This window comes from Natrix helvetica (assembly GCF_964273705.1).
Source record: "Natrix helvetica genome assembly, chromosome: Z".
Taxonomy (NCBI): domain Eukaryota; kingdom Metazoa; phylum Chordata; class Lepidosauria; order Squamata; family Natricidae; genus Natrix; species Natrix helvetica.
This window is the reverse complement of record NC_138554.1, coordinates 22693356-22713158: the sequence shown is the minus strand read 5'-3', so window position 1 is coordinate 22713158 and position 19803 is coordinate 22693356. Positions and strand designations below refer to the sequence as shown.

Genomic DNA, 19803 nt, shown 5'->3' with positions numbered 1-19803 from the left:
CCTGAGGAGGGTTGGGTGGGGGAGACCTTTTTCAACATGGGGGGGGATTTAATGACGGGTGTGGGCACGCACGCGTGTGATAGCCCTCTGGAAGGCCCAAAATCAGCTGGCCAGCACATGCATCGCTCTGGAGCTGACATAGGGCAACACCTCGCCTGCTCTCAGATATGGCTTCATGTGCCATCTATGGCACAAGTGCCATAGGTTCGCTATCACAGGACTAGAATTTACAGTCTCCTGGTGATTGGTTCAAAGTCACCCAGCCAACTTTCACACCAAAGGCATGAACTAGAACTCACTTCTCTTGGTTTCTAAGCCAGCACCTTAACCACTACAGCCATATTGGTTCTCTGGGAAAGGACCAGAAGCATTAAGGAGAGAGAGATGGTTACTGGGAGTTTTGGATTTCATAAGAAAGGCTTGGCAAAAGACAACATCAGATGCTAAGTTAGTTCAGAACTGCCATACTCAAGGAAGTGAGGGAAATGTCAGTGAGTGTGCTATTGTGATTATTATAAAGACCAGTAAGTATCGCCCTACCAAATGGCGGGAAATATCCATGAGTGTGATATTGTGGTTGTTATAAAAGACCAGTAAATATCTCCCTATCAGGCACACTAGAGACAAACTTTTCTGGGCTCCCTGGGAAAACAGTGCAGAAGGGAGGATAGGAATCCTTTCCCACATCTTGTGCTCTGCCAATACATTGGCACCCATCTCCCATCACTCCCACCTGAGGATCGAAGGCCCAGAATCTTTGGAGGTCCCAAGCCTGCATTGAGCCATTGGGGGAGGGTGGACCTTGCGGGAGAGATGCGTCCCACTCCGCGGGGCTCCCCTCGGGCCAGCTCTGCTCGCGGAACCTGTCCAGAGAACGGCCAGGGCAGATTCGGGAAGCGGCGGGGCTCCTCAGGCCCAGCGAAGGACGAGGGAGACTCGGAGGAGGAGGAAAGGGGGCCGTCCCGCTGAGCCAGCAGCGCGTTCCGGGTGTCGAGTGTCGCGGCAGGTGGCACCGGCGGGGAGGGGCGGAGGCGCGGGGCCATCTCAGCTGCCCGGGGCCGGGGAGGGGGGCTCGGTGGCGTCCGTCCGACCCCGGGCACGGAGGGGGGCGCGGAGGGTGGGAGCAGAGCGCTCGGGCCAGCCTCCCTCCGCGCCGCCGGGCTCGCCGGGTGCTGCCAGCCTCACCTGGGCAGCGAGCAGAGGCAGGAGCGCGCTCGCCCCCTCCTCCCGCCCGCCCCTCCCCGAGAAGCCGTCGGGGCGCCCCTTGAGCCAGCGGCAGCCACAGGAGAAGGAGGGCCGCGCTCTCTCGTCGATCATTCCGGTGAGCCGGGGCGCTTTCTCGGGGCAGGGGCTGCAGGGAAGGGGGCGCCCGGCGGGCACTCCTCGGGCTCTCTACTCCCCGCTGGACTTTCCCGAAAGCCAGCGGAGAGGCTGCCAGCGCCCAAAACTGGCAGCGTCGTTGCTTCCCACTAAGCTTTCCAGCAGGGCAGGCAGAAACTCACCCGGTGGAGCCCATCTCCTAAGCTTCTATCAGCTCAGACAAAAAAAAAAACCTCAACAGGTAAAAGCCCATATCCTGCTAAGTTTCCACTAGGGCAGGCAGGAACTTACTGGGTGAAGCCCACTACTTCGTCTGGCATAATTCCTCCCCACTTTCCTCTGAATGCCTCTTCTTGCTACTTCTTCCCTTGTTTTGCCCAGTGAAACCAATAGACCAGTTAAGGGAAATGTATTGGGGGGGACGGGAACTCTAATACCCCAAAGCTGGGGGGGGGGGGGAGATGGGGATTCCGTTTGAGTGAAGTGCTGATTCAACTGATGGGGGGAATCTTGTACCATTCTTTTGATGTAGCAGCCCCCCTTCCATGGGGGTGGGTGGGGTGTGCCAGGCCATTGGCCCCATTGCCATCTCCTAAATGAGGCCTTGCTCCACCTGCTGCTTTTCTGCCAGTTGCGCAGCTGCTCAATTGTGGTTTTGTCCTTGCCGCCACCGCCGTATCCTTACAGCAACCTTTGCTTCTTTGCCATTGCATTTGTAACGGTGCATTTCTGATTCTTTCCCCTTTCCTTGTTGGATCTGAACAACAATCTCAAGAGGTAGGCAACCAACTGAAAATATTTCTACAGCAGGTCTCAATTCAACATTTCTAGGGCAATCGAGAATAATAATCATAAAACATTTTAAAATTCGGAGTTCTCCCTTGGACGTCCAGCTTTGTGGAGATTTAAATGCCCATCACCCATCCTAAATCCAAATAATCTGCCCAACAATAAAAACTACAGGTACGTGACCTCTGCTAAAAAAGATCCTACCAAAATTTCTGAGATTAAAAAACCTATTGTCATTTTTTTTCTTTTAGATGATTCTCCTCCCCCTTTACCTCCTGTCACCATCTCCTCCTCCTTCTCCTCCTCCTCCTCCTCCTCCTCCTCCTCCTCCACCACCACCACCACCACCACCACCACGCCACCTTCTACTGCTACCATCTTCTCACCTTCTTTTTTTCCCCCCCTGCCAGTGTTGCCAAACATCAGTAAGGCCTACTTCACGTTGGGATCTGTAGCTCCGAAAGCAGCCAAAGATGACGCTTCTGGCATCTGAACAATCCATGCTCATTCGAAGAAGATTTCGTTCTGGTAGGTAGGACCAGCATTGGTGTGTCATTTCAAAAGACAGGAAGCGTTTTGTACTTTTGGGTTGAAGGCTCAGCTACCCCAATCCCTTCCTTAATAGGACCCATAGGCCTTTTTAAAAATTATTATTCTTTGCATCTTCATGTCACCAGATGATGAAACTATGCTTTTGTCTGACTTTTGGAGTTTGCTCGTCTTTGTGCCTTACATTCTGAGGATTTGGGGGTCACAATGTCCCTAGTATTTAAGCCTTAGTTTTACTTTTCCCCTTCCCCAGGCATCTCCTGCTCTATAAGAGAACAATTTATCCCAGCTTCCTCAACCTGATATGGTGGGGGTCTGCAGGAAGAGCAAATGATATAATCAGCATCCTGATACCATTACAATAATGCTGCAAATTATATATTCTCCAAATTGACTGATGATCCACTTCTCAGAATTCCCAACTAGTACACACTCGCTACTGTATATCCAACTATTGATGGCTAGTTGATTTAAATCAATATTGCTCAACCTTGCAACTTTAAGATGTATGGATTTCATCCTCCAGCATGCTGGCTGGGAAATTCTGGGAGTTGAAGTCCATACATCTTAAAGTTGGCAGGGTTGAGAAACATTGGCTCAAACCCTTATACCCAAACTCTTATACCTATGCAAGATACAAGAAAAGCAGTGTAAGTCAGACCCATCTATTAGTTATTTCTGCCTGCTGTTTTCTTGGTTGTTTCCTGCTGCTTTTATGTTGCAAAATTTATGTTATAAATATACTTTATATTTTATTACACCGGGAAATGCACTGTAGAGCTCAGTAGCAAAAGGTCAGAGGACCAATTTGTGGCATCTCCAGGTAGGGATGGACAAAGTTCTCTCCCAAATTCTGCAAAGTTGCAATTCCAGTCTGGATTTTAAAAAATTGATCTAGAAAGGTCAGTGGTTTCATCTGACCTAAAGCGGCTTCTTAATGATTTAAAATCTCCATCCCCCAACACTTAATTAGAGCCAACTTTTGCCTTGTAGCATATTTAGAAGTATTCTAATAAGTGTGGAGTAATATGTTCATACAATTTAACCATTCCATGGATGACAAGATTAAGATCTTCCAACAGAATTGCAATATACTATATTTTTCAGAGTATAAGATGCACTGGAGTATAAGACACACCAAGATTTTGAAGAGGCGAATAAAAAAAAGTTTTTGCACTCTGCAGACATCCCAAAAATGGTCCATTTTTTATGAAAAAGCCCCCCCCCCAATAGCATGAACAGCCTTTAGGAGGCTTGTAGAGTGCTGGCGGGGGGGGGGGCAAAGATGAGCAAAAAATGGCCCATTTTTCGTGAACACAAGCCCATTTTTTGTCAAAAAAAATGGCATGCATAGCATTTAGGAGGCTTACAGAGTGCTCCTGGGGGGAGGCAAAATTGAGCAATAAACGGCCCCCTTTTCACTCATTTCTGCCCTCCCTAGCCCTCAGGGACACTCTACAAACCTCCTAAAGGTTATGCAGGGCCATTTTTGTGAAGGGGGGCAAGGTTTTGGGAGGCCAAAAATGCTGTATTCAGTGTATAAGATGCACCCAGATTTTCAGTGTTTTTTTTTAGGGAAAAGGGTGCATCTAATGCTCTGAAAAATATGGTAATGCCTGTGTTGTAATGTTGCTATAGGAATACTGTAGAAAAGTCAGTGGTTGTAAGAGAGAAGCAAAGTACCAGGAGCTCCATGTCAACCACCAATAACCACTGAGCTTCTCCAAAACCATGAAGTGAAGGGAAAATAATCTGTTAAAATATGGGAAAGATGGGAAGAAGAAGTGATTGGTTTAGACTGCTTTCATTTAATAAATAACCATAATAGGAAATCAAATGCCAATAAAGTGTAGTCAAGTGTTTAATATGACTTCAGCTAGCTTGCAATAAAGATTGTTATTGAACTTCACCCTGATAAATGTGCGAGAGATTTTGACTGAGTTTGATTCTAGCAGCCCTGCAAAGTTAAGGATTGAAGATTCGCACTCATATCCCAAGTCTGGGGATCCTTGACAGTAATGATGTTTATGTTTTTGATCCAAAGATACCCCAACCCACTCATCCACCACCATGCGCATACATATACATAAGGCATACATTATTATGGATTTATGCCTGTTCATGTTTCAATTAAAAAGTCAAAATGACATCTCATAGACAATCCAGGAATCAAGACTGCACATGTCCTTCCCTGACTGATTACTTGTAATAGGGCACAGAGCAAAAAGTACTAAGAAAATGGTAACTCACTTCTGTCAATCAGTTGCCTACTTAAAGCACAGGCTGGCCATGAATTTGATTATGTTGATGGTGCATAACTGCACCTCTGTTTATTACGTGTGTTAGGACACTCTTCCATCATGAGTTAAGCCACATTGAGCCATCATGAGTTGCATTTAATGAAAATGGGGGTGGAGGGGAAAAAAAGAGCAACCCATGTATTTATGGATTGCACATAAGAGACCTTTGAACATGGAGGGTGGAGGGTAGGCTGGGAAAGGGAAAAGACCCACCATCTTTCATTTTCAAAGATCTCACCTCTAATAATTGCTCTACATCAGTGTTTTTTTCAATCATGGCCATTTTAAACTCTTTAACTCCCAGCGTTCTCCAACCAGCATGCTGGCTGGGGGATGCTGGGAATTGAAGTCCAGACATCTTAAAGTGGCCAGGATTGAAAAATACTGGTTTCGAGTTTAATTTGGCAATTGGCACCTGGCATGCCTCAAGCAGGGGTCCGCCTTGGTTCTCAAACCTAAGGATTTCCTTCAGTTCTTAAGATTTTTTAAAAAATATTCACAATGACTTTTTAAGCCCCCTTTACTAGCTGTAATGGAACGCATAGGTGACCTTGAGAAAAGGGGAGAAAGAGGTAGGAAACAATCAGAGAAAGAGGGGAAGGAGCCCATTGTCACTAAATGGCCAAAATGAATGAAACTAAGGAAAGAGTCCCTAACAGAGCAAGCAGTTAAATGGAATTTGTACTTTCAGATTTGCAAGAGCCTGTAATTAGAATCTTACAATAAAATAGATTTAGCTCATTTAATCATGATTCCTATCTGTTTTAGTTAGGGAGGTCTAACTTTCCTGTTGGGTTGGTCAATCTCTACTGATAAGAAATATGATGCCTCCAAGAGCATGGTTTCTGCATAAACACTGGATGGTCTTCATTGATGGTGCCCACTCTGCTGCTGTTTAGAACAGGGCTCTCCAACCTTGGTAAGTTTAAGCCTGGTGGACTTCAACTCCCAGAATTCCCCAGTCAGCTCACTGGGGAATTCTGGGAGTTGAAGTCTTCCAGGCTTAAAGTTGCCACAGTTGGAGACCCCTGGTTTAGAAGACCTATGAAGATCTGGCTCTTCACCCAGGCTTTCAGGGAGAGAGACTGACACCCTGTACTTTTCTATTATTAGGTTTTATTAATTTTATTGTAATTTCTTTGATCGTTATGAGCCACCCAGGGTCGTTGACAGTTAAGCAGCATATTGGTGTAATAAGTTATTATTACTAATATCGTCACTTTTCTTTTTGTGTCTTCAAGTCAGTATTAACTTGGCATCCGCCTGGACATGTCCCTTCAGTTTTCTTGGCGAGATTTTTGGAAGTAGTTTGCCCTTGCCTGCTTCCTACAGCTGAGAGAGAATGGCTGGTTCAAGGTTACCCAGATGGCTTTGAACTTAAAGTAGGACTAGGTCTCCTAATGTCTAGCCTGGTACTTTAACCATTACAATTTAGATGTCCTGTTGTAGAATTACATTGTCCTTCTCTGTAGTAATGACTGGAACATGGACAACAGTAATAAATCAGATAGGAGTAGCAAAAGAAGAATTAAGGGATATAAGGAGCAGATCATCCAGGATAGAACATACTGTATAGATAGTCCTCAATTTATTACTCTAATTGGAACTGGAAATCCAGTCATATGTCATGGTGGTAAATCAAAACACCCCACAAGATCAGGAATAATTTTCCAGCCTTTTCACAGCAATACAATACAATAGTAGAGTTGGAAGGGACCTTGGAGGTCTTCTAGTCCAACCCCCTGCCTAGGCAGGAAACCCTATACCGTTTCAGACAGATGGCTAACCAACATCTTCTTAAAGACTTCCAGTGTTGGGGCATTCACAACTTCTGGAGGCAAGATGTTCCACTGATTAATTAAGCAGTCATTAAGCAAATGCCATAGTCATCAAGCAAACCCAATTATTTGAATGGATGTTTTAAAACAAAATTTGACCCAAAAAAGCGCCAGAACTGGCAAAAAAATGGCAAATTAAGGTCACATGACTATGGAATACCGTAACTGATAGTAAAGCTGATTTGCCTGATATATGGTCATGTGACCATGGGGGAAGGGGCATTGTGTCTATTTAGCACAGCAAATGGTGCTTTAAGGGTTGGTCAATCTACCAAGGACCACAAAGGGCCATAAACAGGGTAGTCATACCTTCACACAGTCTAAAACAACTGGTCATACATTGAGGACTCCCTTTAATTAGGATAATCAAGCAAGTATTCCAACTGCGTAACAAAACAAAAGAAGCAGAACATACACATTTAGACCAATATAATATCTTCCTTAAAGGACGCCATGGCTCAGGGGCTAAGATGCTGAGCTTGTCGATCAGAAAGGTTGGCAGTTTGGTGGTTTGAATCCCTAGTGCCGCATAACGGAGTGAGCTCCCGCTACTTGTCCCAGCTTCTGCCTATCTACCAATTCAAAGCATGTAAAAATGCAAGTAGAAAAATAGGAACCACCTTTGGTCGGAAGGTAACAGTGTTCCGTGCACCTTCGCCATTTAGTCATGCCGGCCACATGACCACCGAAATGACACCGCTGTCTCTTCGGCTGTCAAAGACCGAGATGAGCACTGCCCCCCCTAGAGTCGGAAACGACTAGCATGCATGTGAGAGGGGAACCTTTACCTTAATATCATTCTAGTTGCAAGACGTTTTATGGCCCAGCGCTCCTCATGAATGATACCTGGTCTCTACCAGTCTCTATCGTTAGGACCAAACTCCTAAAAACTCAACCTATTTCTGGATTTTTCTTGCTTACTGTAAAGTAGCAATGTATTGAATCTTGTGTGCCTTCTCATTTATGGTAAAATATTCTTCAGAATTATTCCACACATTTTATTTTTACGGTATTGCCGTGGTATTGCTTCTGACATGTCTCCATGAAAATATGTTGTTTAAATGCAAAGTCAGACCACTTGCAAGCTTTTGGGTACTCTGGATTATAAAACGTAATGGCACTGTAGCATTATTCCAATAGAAGAGAATATCTTCAGCTCAGGGTTGAATTGTGGAATTCTTGGCAGTCCCTGAGCCTGGTTGTTTGTTTACAGACCTTTCATTACCCAACTAGGCAACGTCATCAGTGCAAGAGAGTGTGTAGTTAGTTGTTCAAAAGAGACAATTAAAAAAAAATCTAAAAGAGACTATTTAAAAAAAACTTTGAAGAAAACAGATTAGAGCACATGCCCTCCAGCAAACCACATTCAGATAAGGAATGATCAACATCAGACAAAACATCAGGCAGAAAACAATACTCCAGTCAAGGAACCACCAAAGAAGAAACCACACCTTTCAATTGCACAGGACTATTCTACTTCCAGAATCCCAGAAACACACGTACAGCTAATTTTGATGCAAACAAGATGAGAAGCTAGATGATTGCTTCTCTAAATTTTCTTCCATGGCTTGACAAACGTCGTGAAAATGAGAATGTAGGGTGCAATTGAATGCTTCTTTGGTCAGATACCTGGAACTCTGAAATTAATCCCCACCAAGGTGCACCTGTGTCCTATATGAAGGGGCTCTCATACTGCATATTCTGTGGGTATCACCCACCACCCCAGCCCTTACAGCCTCTGGCCTGGGAATCAGGGGCATCTTGTATTTCCATCCTTTTAAATAAATAGCTAGTGGCGTCACCCCAGCTGTTGCTGACAACAGGAGAAATGCCAGCCAAGCAGGGGGCACAGGAATAGAAACGCTTAGAGCAATCCCACTCTCCAGAGATATGACGTGCCTGCTCTTGGAGGTTGGGCAAAGGGGGCTCACCTATCTCACCCACCCCTGTGGGTTCTTCCTTTGCCCAAGGATTACCCTTGCCAGGACAGGGAGCCATTGTTCCCAGAAGGAGGGTACAGTATGCAGATTTCAATGCACAGAGCGACTTTTCAAAAGAAGAGTTCTCGAATGCCTTTTGATTTCATACCTAGCGAGTTGAGTTCAGGTTTCCATGCCAGGTCAGCCATTGAATTTCTGAAGGATTGCCAACCAGAATGTGGAGCAGCAGCATTCTGTCGCACCAGAGGGTAAGACTAGCCTCAATAGGCAGAGTGAGACATGCAGGGAAGCAGAGGTTGGCTAACCTTTAGGAAAAACTCTAAAGACGAAAGCTGTTCCGTAATAGAACAGACTTTCTCGGGGAGGTAGAAGTTTCCTACTCTGGAGCTAGTTCAGCAGAAAGTGGACGCCATCTGGCCAGAATGCCTTAGCAACCACTTCCCAGCAGCGAGCAAGAATTAGTTCAGGTCATCTTAAAGATAATCTAAACCTGTGTTTCCCAACCTCAGCGGGTGGGGGATGGCATTTTAAGATGTGTCTGAGTTTCAATACCAGAATTCTCCAGCCAGCCATGGAGGCTGGAGAATTCTGGGAGTTGGTCTGAATACCTTAAAAGTTCCCAAGGTTGGGAAATATTGGCTTAGGTCAGTGATGGCGAACCTTTTTTGGCTCGCGTGCCACAAGTGGGGGGAGCGCAGGGGGGTAGAGTGCGGGCGTGCCGCCCCCATAATGCAACGTGCGACCCCCCCCCAGTGCGCATGCGCACACAACACGCAACCCCCCATTTTTACATGCTTTTTTCGCCCTCCCCAGGCTCCAGGGGCTTTATAGGAGCCTGGGGAGGGCGAAAAGAGCCTCCCCTGCCCCCCCAGAGTCTTCAGGGACCGTCCCTGAAGCCTTCAGAGCGCTTAAAACCACCCTCCAAGCAAACCGGAAGTGACTTCCAGTTTGCTCGGAGGGTGGTTTTAAGCGTTCCGAAGGCTTCAGGGAAGCCTCTGGACGGTCCCTGAAGCCTCCGGAGGGCCTCCGGGGGGGCGGGGGAGGCTCTTTTCGCCCTCCCCGGGCTCCTATAAAGCCTCTGGAGCCTGGGGAAGGCGAAAAATAGCTTTTAAAAAGGTGAACTCAGCTGACAGGGCAGCGCCTCACGTGTCCTGACAAATGGCTCCGCGTGCCATAGGTTCGCCATACTGGCTTAGGTGATCTCCAAAATGTTCTTCCATCTGAATTTGCCTTCAGGTCATCTCTCTGCCAGAAATATGATAAGCAAAAAAGGCCATTGATGGTCGGTTTTCCTTCCTGAGTTTAGAACAACTCATGGCCTTTTTTTTCCAGGGTCAGAGTTCAAATCAAGAAACTGAAGACAGCTAGAGAGATATTTGAATTGGAAATGACAGTCACGATTCTGTCTTCATTGTTGATGACAGGAATTGTAACTCTGTACAATTCTCAAGGGTTGGATTCAGTCGGTTCAGAGTGGTTCTGGCGAACCGATAGCTCCAACAATCAGCTGAGAACAAACCGGTTTGCTCCAATGATCAGGTTGGCCCGCACACACACGCCTGCGCTTTACTTACCTATATCCTCTCAGCTGATTAGCGCGGCAGAGCGGATTGCCATGCCTCCAGCTGTGTTACTCCCCAAGAAGTAACGTGGAAGGTAAGTTTTGGTAGAACTGTGCACGCGTGCACAGCACATGTCAGGAGATTGCAAAACACATTATCACCGAACCGGTTGTTAAAACTGACAGGATCCCACTACTGCATATACTGTATTAAGAATTCTGGCTGAAATTTCAACTTAAATCTCTTTAGAGGCTGAAATCTCAAATGATTTGGATTAGAGAAATGCCAAATGCTTCATGTCGTCTTGATCCATCAGTGGTGTTGTGTTGTGAGGAACAGAACATTATTTTTGAGCTAGAGTTAATTCCCAGTCCACCCGTGGAAGATGCTAAGTCTTACAAGTGTCTCCACTTCAGCTCCATTTCCTAAGTTAGCAGCATTTGCATGTACTGATATAGCAATCTTCATCTAACATTATTTAATCCTTGTATTTTGAACTGTTGTTGTATTTATAATTTTTTAATATATTTCTATTTTTGTTACATTACAAATGGTCTGAATCACATTGGACAGCGCGATGGATGGCATATAAATAAAATTGCCTTTTTGAAAAAAAATTATAACATTGGCTTGTGAAAGATAAGCACTGTTGTATATATTTGTGGAACTGGTAGGATTGTGAGTTTTTCCTGATTTTTCATTCATTTAATATTTGCATGTGGATATTTGGGTCATGTGGAAAACCCATATGTTGCTGCTGTAGTGTATGTTGAGAAACACAGGTCTTCTCTTAATGGTAGAGGATGAAAGAGATAAATGCAGAAAGAACAAAAAAATATCCAAAATTTGTTCTAGTGATTTTCATTGCTACTCAGCTTTTCTTAATGTAAGCGCAAACCAACAATACACCATTCCATTCTATCTTAAGCAAGTGATTTTCAGCAGCGACTAAAAAGTTGTGTCATTGGATCATCTTCACATATTTTAGGTATGCCAAGGAGATGCACTTGATCCCTGGGAATTCAATCTGGAAGGCGGGAAGTCCATCTGTTGTCTTTGAGGTGCACCATATGGCTGGCCCATCCATGCAGGTGTCTTAAATGATCTCGCCATTGCCCCCTTAGGCTGACATATTTCTTTTCTTGGGGAATGACCATAAGGAACAATTTTGTGCATCCATTATTCATCAGCTTGTTTACATGAACGAAGATTATCTTGTTAGCAAACTCAATTGCCTATCCAATCCTCTACAGCAGGGGTGTCCAACCTTGGCAACTTTAAGACTTGTGGACTTCAACTGGTTGGCTGAGGAATTCTGGGAATTGAAGTCCACAAAATGTAAGGTTGAATACACTTTCTCTATACTATAGTATAGACTATGGATGTCAAACACACTGCGACACGATGCCATCACGTGACATTTCGTGACAATTTCCCCATTCATGGAGCTGGGGTGGGCGTGGCCTGCGTGTGACGTATCTGGCCTGTGGGCCACAAATTTGATACCCCTGGCATAGAGTATATGAGCAGAATTTATTGTGCAATTCTAAAACTCTCCTCTAGTTTTTCATTAGGAAGGTCATTCTCAAGCAATCATGCATTTATTTTGTAGGGGGTTGATATTGCAGACTCAGCTCCATAAGATTCATTCAATTATGGCAATTTATTAGGCAAAGCACACTACTATAATTCTTAATTTCTTAAATACTGATTTTAATCTAATCATCTAGTAGCACTTTGAGATTTTCCATTTCAGTTCCATTTACTGGGTGTGCTTGAAAGAGGGAGTGCGTGTTTGTGTGAAGGTGAAGGTGTGCACGCACTTGTGTCCATGTTTTGCCTAAGCTGTTGCACTTTTCCTTTCTGTATCATTGACAAATATTACATGAATACATATAACATGATCGTTGATGGCATTTGCCAGTATTCCAACCAGTCTTATTATATTTAATGGCAACAATCCTAGAACCCAAAGAAATAGTTTCAGAGGAACTGTGTTCCTTTATCATCCAAATTTTATTTATTTAAAACAATTCTATATCTGTTTCCATGCTTTTAAAAAAAGCATGGTAAAATTCAAGGAGTTGATGGAGTAGTTTTTAAGCATCACAAACCCAGATATAGCTTACAATGCCCAATAGCATGCTTGCTGTAATACAGTATTTCTTGATTTCTTAAAGAAGGGTTCCTGCTTCCAACTTTGGCTATCTTGTTTCCCAGGATTAACTGTTTCCTAGTATGTGGACCTCAGCTCCCAGAATTTCAAAGCCAGCATAGCCGTTGCTGAGAATTTGGGGAGTTGAAGTCCACTCGCCTTGAATTTGCCAAGGTTGGGAAATGCTAGGCAAGTTAAAAGGTTTTAACAGCATAACAGAACAGTCCAATCTCTTTAAAACTTCCAGTTTTGGAGCACTCAACTTCTAAAGGCAAGTTATTTCATTGATTCATTGTTCTAACTGTCTAACTAATCTCTTTGATTAGTTTCCATCCGATGCTTCTTGTCCTACCCTCAGGTGCTTTGGAGAATAGGTTGACCCAATGGTGGGTTCCTACCAGTTCAGACCGGTTCGGCGAAACCGATAGTAGCTTGGCAGCCTGTCTTGCTGGAATTGGCAGCGTCCCAGACCTCCACGCCCCTGAACCCGTTCTCCTGGCAGCGCCATAGGCGACGCCATCTTGTTTTTTGCTTCTTCACATGAGCAGAGCAATTTTAGTTGTACTGCGCATGCACACGCAGGGTGCATCAAGCGAACATGTATGTACGCATCCCTGAGCGAACCGGCAGTAGCCCCTGGGTTGACCCATTCTTCTTTTTGGCAGCCCCTGAGATATTGAAACACTGCTATAATGTCACCCCTAGTCCTTCTTTTCATTAAACTAGACATACCCAATTCTTGCAAATATTCATATGTTTTAGCCTCCAGTCCCTCAATCATATTTGCTGCTCTTCTCTGCACTCTTTCTAGACTCTAGTCTTAAAACCTTTTTTATATTGTAGCAACCAAAACTCGATGCAATATTCCAAATGTGATTTTACCAAAGATTTTACCAAAGAAACGTCTGGATTCTATACCCCTGTTAATGCAGCCTAGGACTGCATTAGCATTTTTTGGCAGCTGCAGCACACTGTTTAAATGATATTTGATTGTCTACTAGGATTCTAAGATCCCTCTCACAATTAGTACTAGTGAGCCAGATACCACCTATTTTATACCTGTGCATTAGTTTTTCTTATCTAAACTAAAACCTTACTTTTCTCACCACTGAATTTCATTTTCTTAGAAAGGACCCAGTTCAAGTCTGTCAAGATCCTTTTGTATCTTGGGCCTATCTTCCAAAGTATTGGCTATTCCCACTAGCTTGGTGTCATCTGCAAATTTGATGAGTTCCCCTTCGATCCCCACATCTAAATCATTGATGAAGATATTGAAGAGTACTGAGCCTAAGACAGGGCCTTGTGGGTTCCCCATTGTGTACTTTCTACCAGATAGATGCAATTTCATTAAGGACCACACATTGGGTGTCAATTGGTCAGCCTATTACAAATCCATTTGGTGGTGATGCTGCCTAACTCACATTTTTAAAATATTATCAAGTAGTAGGTTGTGGCCTACTTATTAAATGCCAAACAAAGTATATCTGCAGCAGTGTTTCACTGGTCCATTAATTTTGTCACTGTCAAAGAAGACAGTAAGATTTATTTGGCATGATCTGTTTTTGACAAACTAATGTTGGCTTTTGGTTACGACTTTGTTTGCCTCTAGGTGTTTGTAGATTCATTGCTTGATTATCTTTTCCAGAATCTTCCCAGGCATTGATGTCAGACTGATAGGTCTGTAGTTTCCTGGTTCCATTGTTTCTCCCTTTTTTGAAGACGGGAATTGCATCAGCCCTGTTCCAGTCCTCTGGTCATTCTCTGGTGCTTCAGGATCTTTGAAAGATGTGGTTCAGTGGTTTTGAGATCCCTGGGATCACTTTGAATCCATATTATAGAAAGCTAAACTGATAGTTGCAGGCAACACTGAATTCAATGGATCAATTTGTGGTGTCACTTCTCGCCCATTATCAAATAGCAGCTTTGCCTGTTCTCTTTTACCAGATCCCCATTCTGTATTGCTCATATTCATTCTCCGACCTGTTCTCTCCCTTTCTGTCTTTTAGAAAGGCCAACCAGATATGTCCAAAAATATCAAGATGGCAATCTGGACTGCATGACCGAACTTAGGATGCACACAAAAAGAGTGGGCCCTTGTTCACATAGTCTGGGTCTCCACCTTCACTTTTACTGTGGCACAATAGATATAAATAAAACAAATCCCTAGAAAAAGCACAGCAACATCCCATATTTCCGGTAATGTGCTTTGTTCCTTGCTAGTTTGTGGTTTGAGAACAAGAGGTACAAGAGATGACAGAACACCAAAAGTTATGAATGCTAATATCTTTATTATGAGTTTATAGTAATAGAATCTTGTATGTGTGGATATGCTTTTCCCCCCTCCCTGTTTTAGTCATCCATGAAAATTAGGGAGGGTTAGTTTTCTCAAATTACATTTCTGCCTGAGACTCAAATTTCTCTTATTTGTCTGTTGTCTTCTTTGTACCTCTTCTCCCTATTCCTCAAGGTTATTCCTATTTCCTGTTAGAGGAAGGGACATGTCTTCCTTATTAAACCTACTCATTCCATGAGGGTCTTTGGGGATGTGATCATTGAAGACTGGAATAGCTAATCAAAGTAGTCATTATAGAAGAAAGAGGAAATGGGAACTTTTGAGGTGTAAGTGGAAGGAGTGGTTTGAGCCTAATATTTTAATTAGGTATATGCTTATGACTAAGCACACTGGTAGTCCTTGAATTACAACCAGAATGGAGCCTGACCTTCAGTGATAAGTCGTGATGGTTGTAAAATGAGTTGCTTAAGTGACCAGTGGAGGGGTGGTGGGCAACCATTAGAACTTCAGGTCATAAGTTGCCCCAAAGTAGGTCTGTCATAATTTTGAACAGTCGCTAGGTGACTGTTGAGGATAATCTGTACTTAAGTAGATAAAATCTACTTATCTTCCCAATAACCCTGCAAGATAGGCTGAGCCGAGAAAGAGCGCTTGATCTAAAATAATCCAGGAAGCTTCTATGACTGAGAGGGGACTAGATCCTGCATTTCCCTACTCTTGACCCTTATATCTTTACCACTACAATACACTGACCTCTCTCCCGGAGCACCCACCCGCCTGCGCTCCTTACCGGTGCTTTATGCTGTTGGCGCTTCCGTGCATGTGCTTGACGCGTATGGTGCCTGCGCGATGCTCTGCCGAGCACCTGGAGCGTTGCGGAGGCTTGCGGGAGCGCCATTGGATGCTAGACCGTGTGCGCGCGCCGCGCACATGCATGTGGATAACTCCGGGGCTGTTCTAACCGTACCAGTTGGAACGGAATCCAGAACCCACCACTGCTTCTAGCCCAGAAAATACTTCCATCTGTCTACTAGGCAGAGTTCGGAATACATTCAACTAGAGGGCCCAGCCCTCTGGAATGACCTCCCCCCCGACATTAGGATTACTACCGACCTCCGCTCCTTCCGTTCAAAACTCAAGACCCACCTTTTTCAACTAGCCGGCCTGGCTCAACCATAGTTCCATTTAATCCTCCTGGCAATCTTTTAAACTTGTAATTTTTCTAGTAGGGTATTTTAATTTTAACCTATTTTACTATTTCTATGTATTGTAATGATTGTGTGTGATTTTTATACCTCCTCCGTGTAATGTTTCATTGTATAATATGTGTTTTTTATTTATTGTACGCCGCCCCGAGTCCCTTCGTGGAGAGGGAGCGGCTAACAAATCTAATAAATCTAATCTAATCTAATCTAGGCGCAGACTGAGTGGAATCAAGTGATAAACCATTTCCAAGTTTTTTAAGAAAAGTCAGTTGTCTTTGCTTAAGTGTTAATCAAGGGCTATGCTTTCCTATGTCTTCCCCATGTTCCTTGGACATAAAAGATAATGAAGGGAGTGGGGAAGAAAGGAGTGTCTAACCGGAACAGGGCTTAAGGGAGCAACAAGGCAAATGCTGGAGATCCCTTAGAGTTCTCATAGACCTCTCTGAATTTGTTTAATTTGAAAAGAGCATAAGGAACAGACAGCCACAATTAGAAGGGCATTTGTGGTGGAGAATCAGTGGAAACCAGCGCAATGAAGATCTGTACGATTATGGGGGCTAGTTTAATCTCTCTGTTAAACGGAAAGACCTTGGATCTGCAGGTCTCCATTGTCCTTGTCCTCCCACGCGCCCTATTTTAAAGCTTAGCGCTAGCAGAAGCATTACCATGGAAAATTTATACCAGAGGAACATGGTGCAAGCAAAACAGGGCCCCTGGAGTATTACCTCCCACCCACCCCCATCCCTGCCAGGGTCGAACTCTCTCTGCTGGCTGGCAGATGGATGCCTCAATTACATCTTCGCCCCACTTGGACAGCTGTCGAAGGAGATTAAATACGGCTCTCATCGTGAACTTGTTTCCACTCGCTCCTTTTGATTTGTCTGTTTAATTTTTGCTTTTAAAATATTAAGTAGTGCTGAGTAACCTCACTTCAGCTCCATTTAGAAGGGGATTATTACAAGCCTGCCATGTGAGCCTTGGGGAGGGGAAAAAATTGCCTCCCACCTTGTTAGTTTGATGCATGCATCCTGAAGGTGCTGTGCCCGGACACCTTTGCATAATATCTCTAGCTTTTGCCCTGGAGGGAAGCCACAACGGCCCAATTGAGTTCCATTCAGCATAATTTATTTAAAAGAATCTTCTCTGCCAGCCAGACTCTTATCAGGCAGCAGATGTGGGGAGAAGGCTGGATACATGTATGCACAATAGCGGAAAAAATCTCTGTTTTACATTCTAAGCTGAACTTTGGGGGAAAATAATCATCAATTTGGTAATGCAGCCGAGTATTCGCCAGGAGGAATAGCTTGTTCTATTAAAGCAGGTGTGTCTGACCTTGGCAACTTAAATGCCTCTGGACTTCAATTCCCAGAATCCCCTAGCTTGCCACAAGTCTTAAAGTTGCCCCGGTTGGGTCCTCTTGTTTTAAACGCTGCCAATATAATTTATAACACTCATTTGACACATTGCGTCCTAATCTCGAATCTGTTGCTGTGGGGGCTTGTGGCACTGTTGCTGTGGGGTTTTGTGGGGCGAGTTTTCAGCGAGTTTAATTTTAGAATGTGCATTTCACTTTATGCTTCCATGTGCCCCTTGGCTGATGAAACCCATCATTCTCTCTTCAGTGCTCCAAATGCGAATGCAGCATCGGAGGTCCCAAGAACAGCTCTCTGAACGACACTTAATTCCAGGTGAGTCTTGTAAAAAGCCAAGAAAATCAGATGGCAAAAAAGAGGCAGGGGGAGAGGAGTGGATGCCCAGGAAAAGAGTTGGCACCAACATCAGAATATTAATGGAGAAAGCTTTCCTGCCATAAAGAGAAAGCTGCACCCTTTGAATTTCTGTACACTGTATGTAATCCTCAGCTTACGATTGGTCACTTAGTGACTCTTCAAAGTTATGAGTGATCTACCTGGGGGCTACTTAGGACCAGTGTTCAAAGTTACAACAGCCAGGCCCACTTTCCTGGATCAAAGGATTGAATTTCAGACATTCGGCTGCCAGCCTGCATTTACAATCATTTGCAACTATCGATAATTATGTGAACATGTTTTACGTTGTTTTGCTGAAAACTGAAGTTCCTTCCAATTTTTTGGCTAAACTGCACCCATAGTGAACTATTGGCTTGCTTAACGGTCATGGCATTTCCTTAGCAACTGCCACAAAAAAGGTTGTAAAAATCAGGTCGATCTCATGATCAATCTGTTTTACAACCATCGCGAATTAAATCCATAATGGGCAAACAGTAACACCACTGCTTGAATTCCTTGATTTTTGGGGTACACCCAAGCGAGGACTTCAATTAACGCAATCAGGAGAATGTTCAGACAATGCAAGCTTTGAAAAGTTAAAATTCAACATTTGCTTTGATTTCTGCAATGGAAACACCGAAGTGTATCTCTCCTATCAAGAGCCATAACAACAGCTTGAGCCAAAATGGCTAAAGGCATAAATGCTAAATAGATGGAAGGATCTCCTTTTTGCCATGCATACCCATTTCCCCCAAAATAAGATCTCCCTGAATAATAAGCCCAAACGGGCTTTTGAGGGCATGTGCTAAAATAAGCCCTCCCCCAAAAATAAGCCCTCCCTGAAAGTATTGCAACAAAGCAGCAGCAATGAGGTGACCATGCTCACTGCCTCCTGCACCTCAACAATAATAAGACTTCCCCATAAATAAGACCATGCGCTTATTTTGGGGGGGGTGTCAAAAAAAAATAAGCGCATGATCTTATTTTTGGAGAAACACTGTATAATATGGAAGGGGTTTTTTTAAATGACATTTTAAAAGAGAATCTCCAAAACAATCATTTCTGGTCCAGATTTCGTAATCGAATAAAATACCAAGCCTAAATAACATAGCTAGTTCAAACAATTTCATAGCTGAGAATACAAAAGTGGACTGATCACATGTCAAAAGACTCAGTTAAGGGTTGCGTCCAAGTCTCTCCATTTTCTAGAAGGATTGGACTACCCTATATATGCTCCTAAACTAGGGGGAAGCGTAGTGATGGATGGCAGAACGCTTCCTCTAGTGCTCATCTGATTTTTTTTTCCTTTTTACCCTCCAGGGCTCAGCAAATCCCTCCCAACTTTCTCGCAGCCTAGTGGGACACAAGGGCAGACCAGGGTGAGTAAAAATGGGATTTGAGAGGATTATGTCACTAACATGCTATTTGGACAGTCCACTTTCAAGAGTTGGGCTGTCTGTCAATAAGAACGGCAGCTAAATAGAGATCCATGTTCTGCACCATCCATCATCCATAACTGCTGGCTTGCCCCAAAATGCATATAAGTTTCTCAAGCTCTGTCCCCTTTCCCACCAACGGATAGGACAGGCAGACAGAAACTGATATATACTGATTTAGGCAGGGGTGGGCTGCTACGAGTTCTCCAACGTTCAGGAGAACCCCTAGCTGTGGCCAGTTTGGAGAACCTCCAAATCCCACCCTTGGCTGCCCCCCCCCTATCTCGCCCCTCCCCTCCCAGGAGTCTCCACGTGGTCCGTTTTGGATGCGAGGTAAGTGCACGGAGGCTCGGGGAGGAGGGAAAACAAACCTCCCAGAAGTGGAGGCAGTTTTCACCCTCTTAGAGGCTCAAGGAAAGCCTCCAGAGCCTGGGGAAGATGAACATGCCCCCACACACCGTGGTGCAGGAGGCCGACCAGACCACGCCCACCATGGCCACGCCTACCCAGCAATTGGGCAGAGAACCCGTTGCTGAAATTTTTGAAGCCGACTCCTGGATTTAGTCCATTGGCCCATCTTGCTAAATATGCTTATTTCCCACTTTCCCAATAGAATGTTTTACAAATGCAATGAATATGCATCCGCAATTCCCACTTAACGTGGAACA

At 44.3% G+C, this 19803-nt stretch overlaps 1 protein-coding gene across 2 annotated transcripts in view; it reads left to right on the top strand.

Annotated features, from left to right (window-relative positions):
• The first annotated feature begins 1042 nt into the window (after nucleotides 1-1042).
• The window catches only part of LOC309381255 (myocardin-like), a 59784-nt gene continuing 41023 nt past the window's right edge, over nucleotides 1043-19803 (top strand). For both annotated transcript variants that reach the window (XR_014173527.1, XM_081932021.1), the window contains exons 1-4: nucleotides 1043-1321; nucleotides 2520-2637; nucleotides 17574-17639; nucleotides 19020-19078. Coding sequence is in view for 1 of the 2 variants with exons in the window: in XM_081932021.1 (XP_081788147.1) it covers nucleotides 2583-2637; nucleotides 17574-17639; nucleotides 19020-19078 (180 nt within the window). In the remaining variant the exon portion in view is untranslated. The remainder of the gene's footprint in view (nucleotides 1322-2519; nucleotides 2638-17573; nucleotides 17640-19019; nucleotides 19079-19803) is intronic.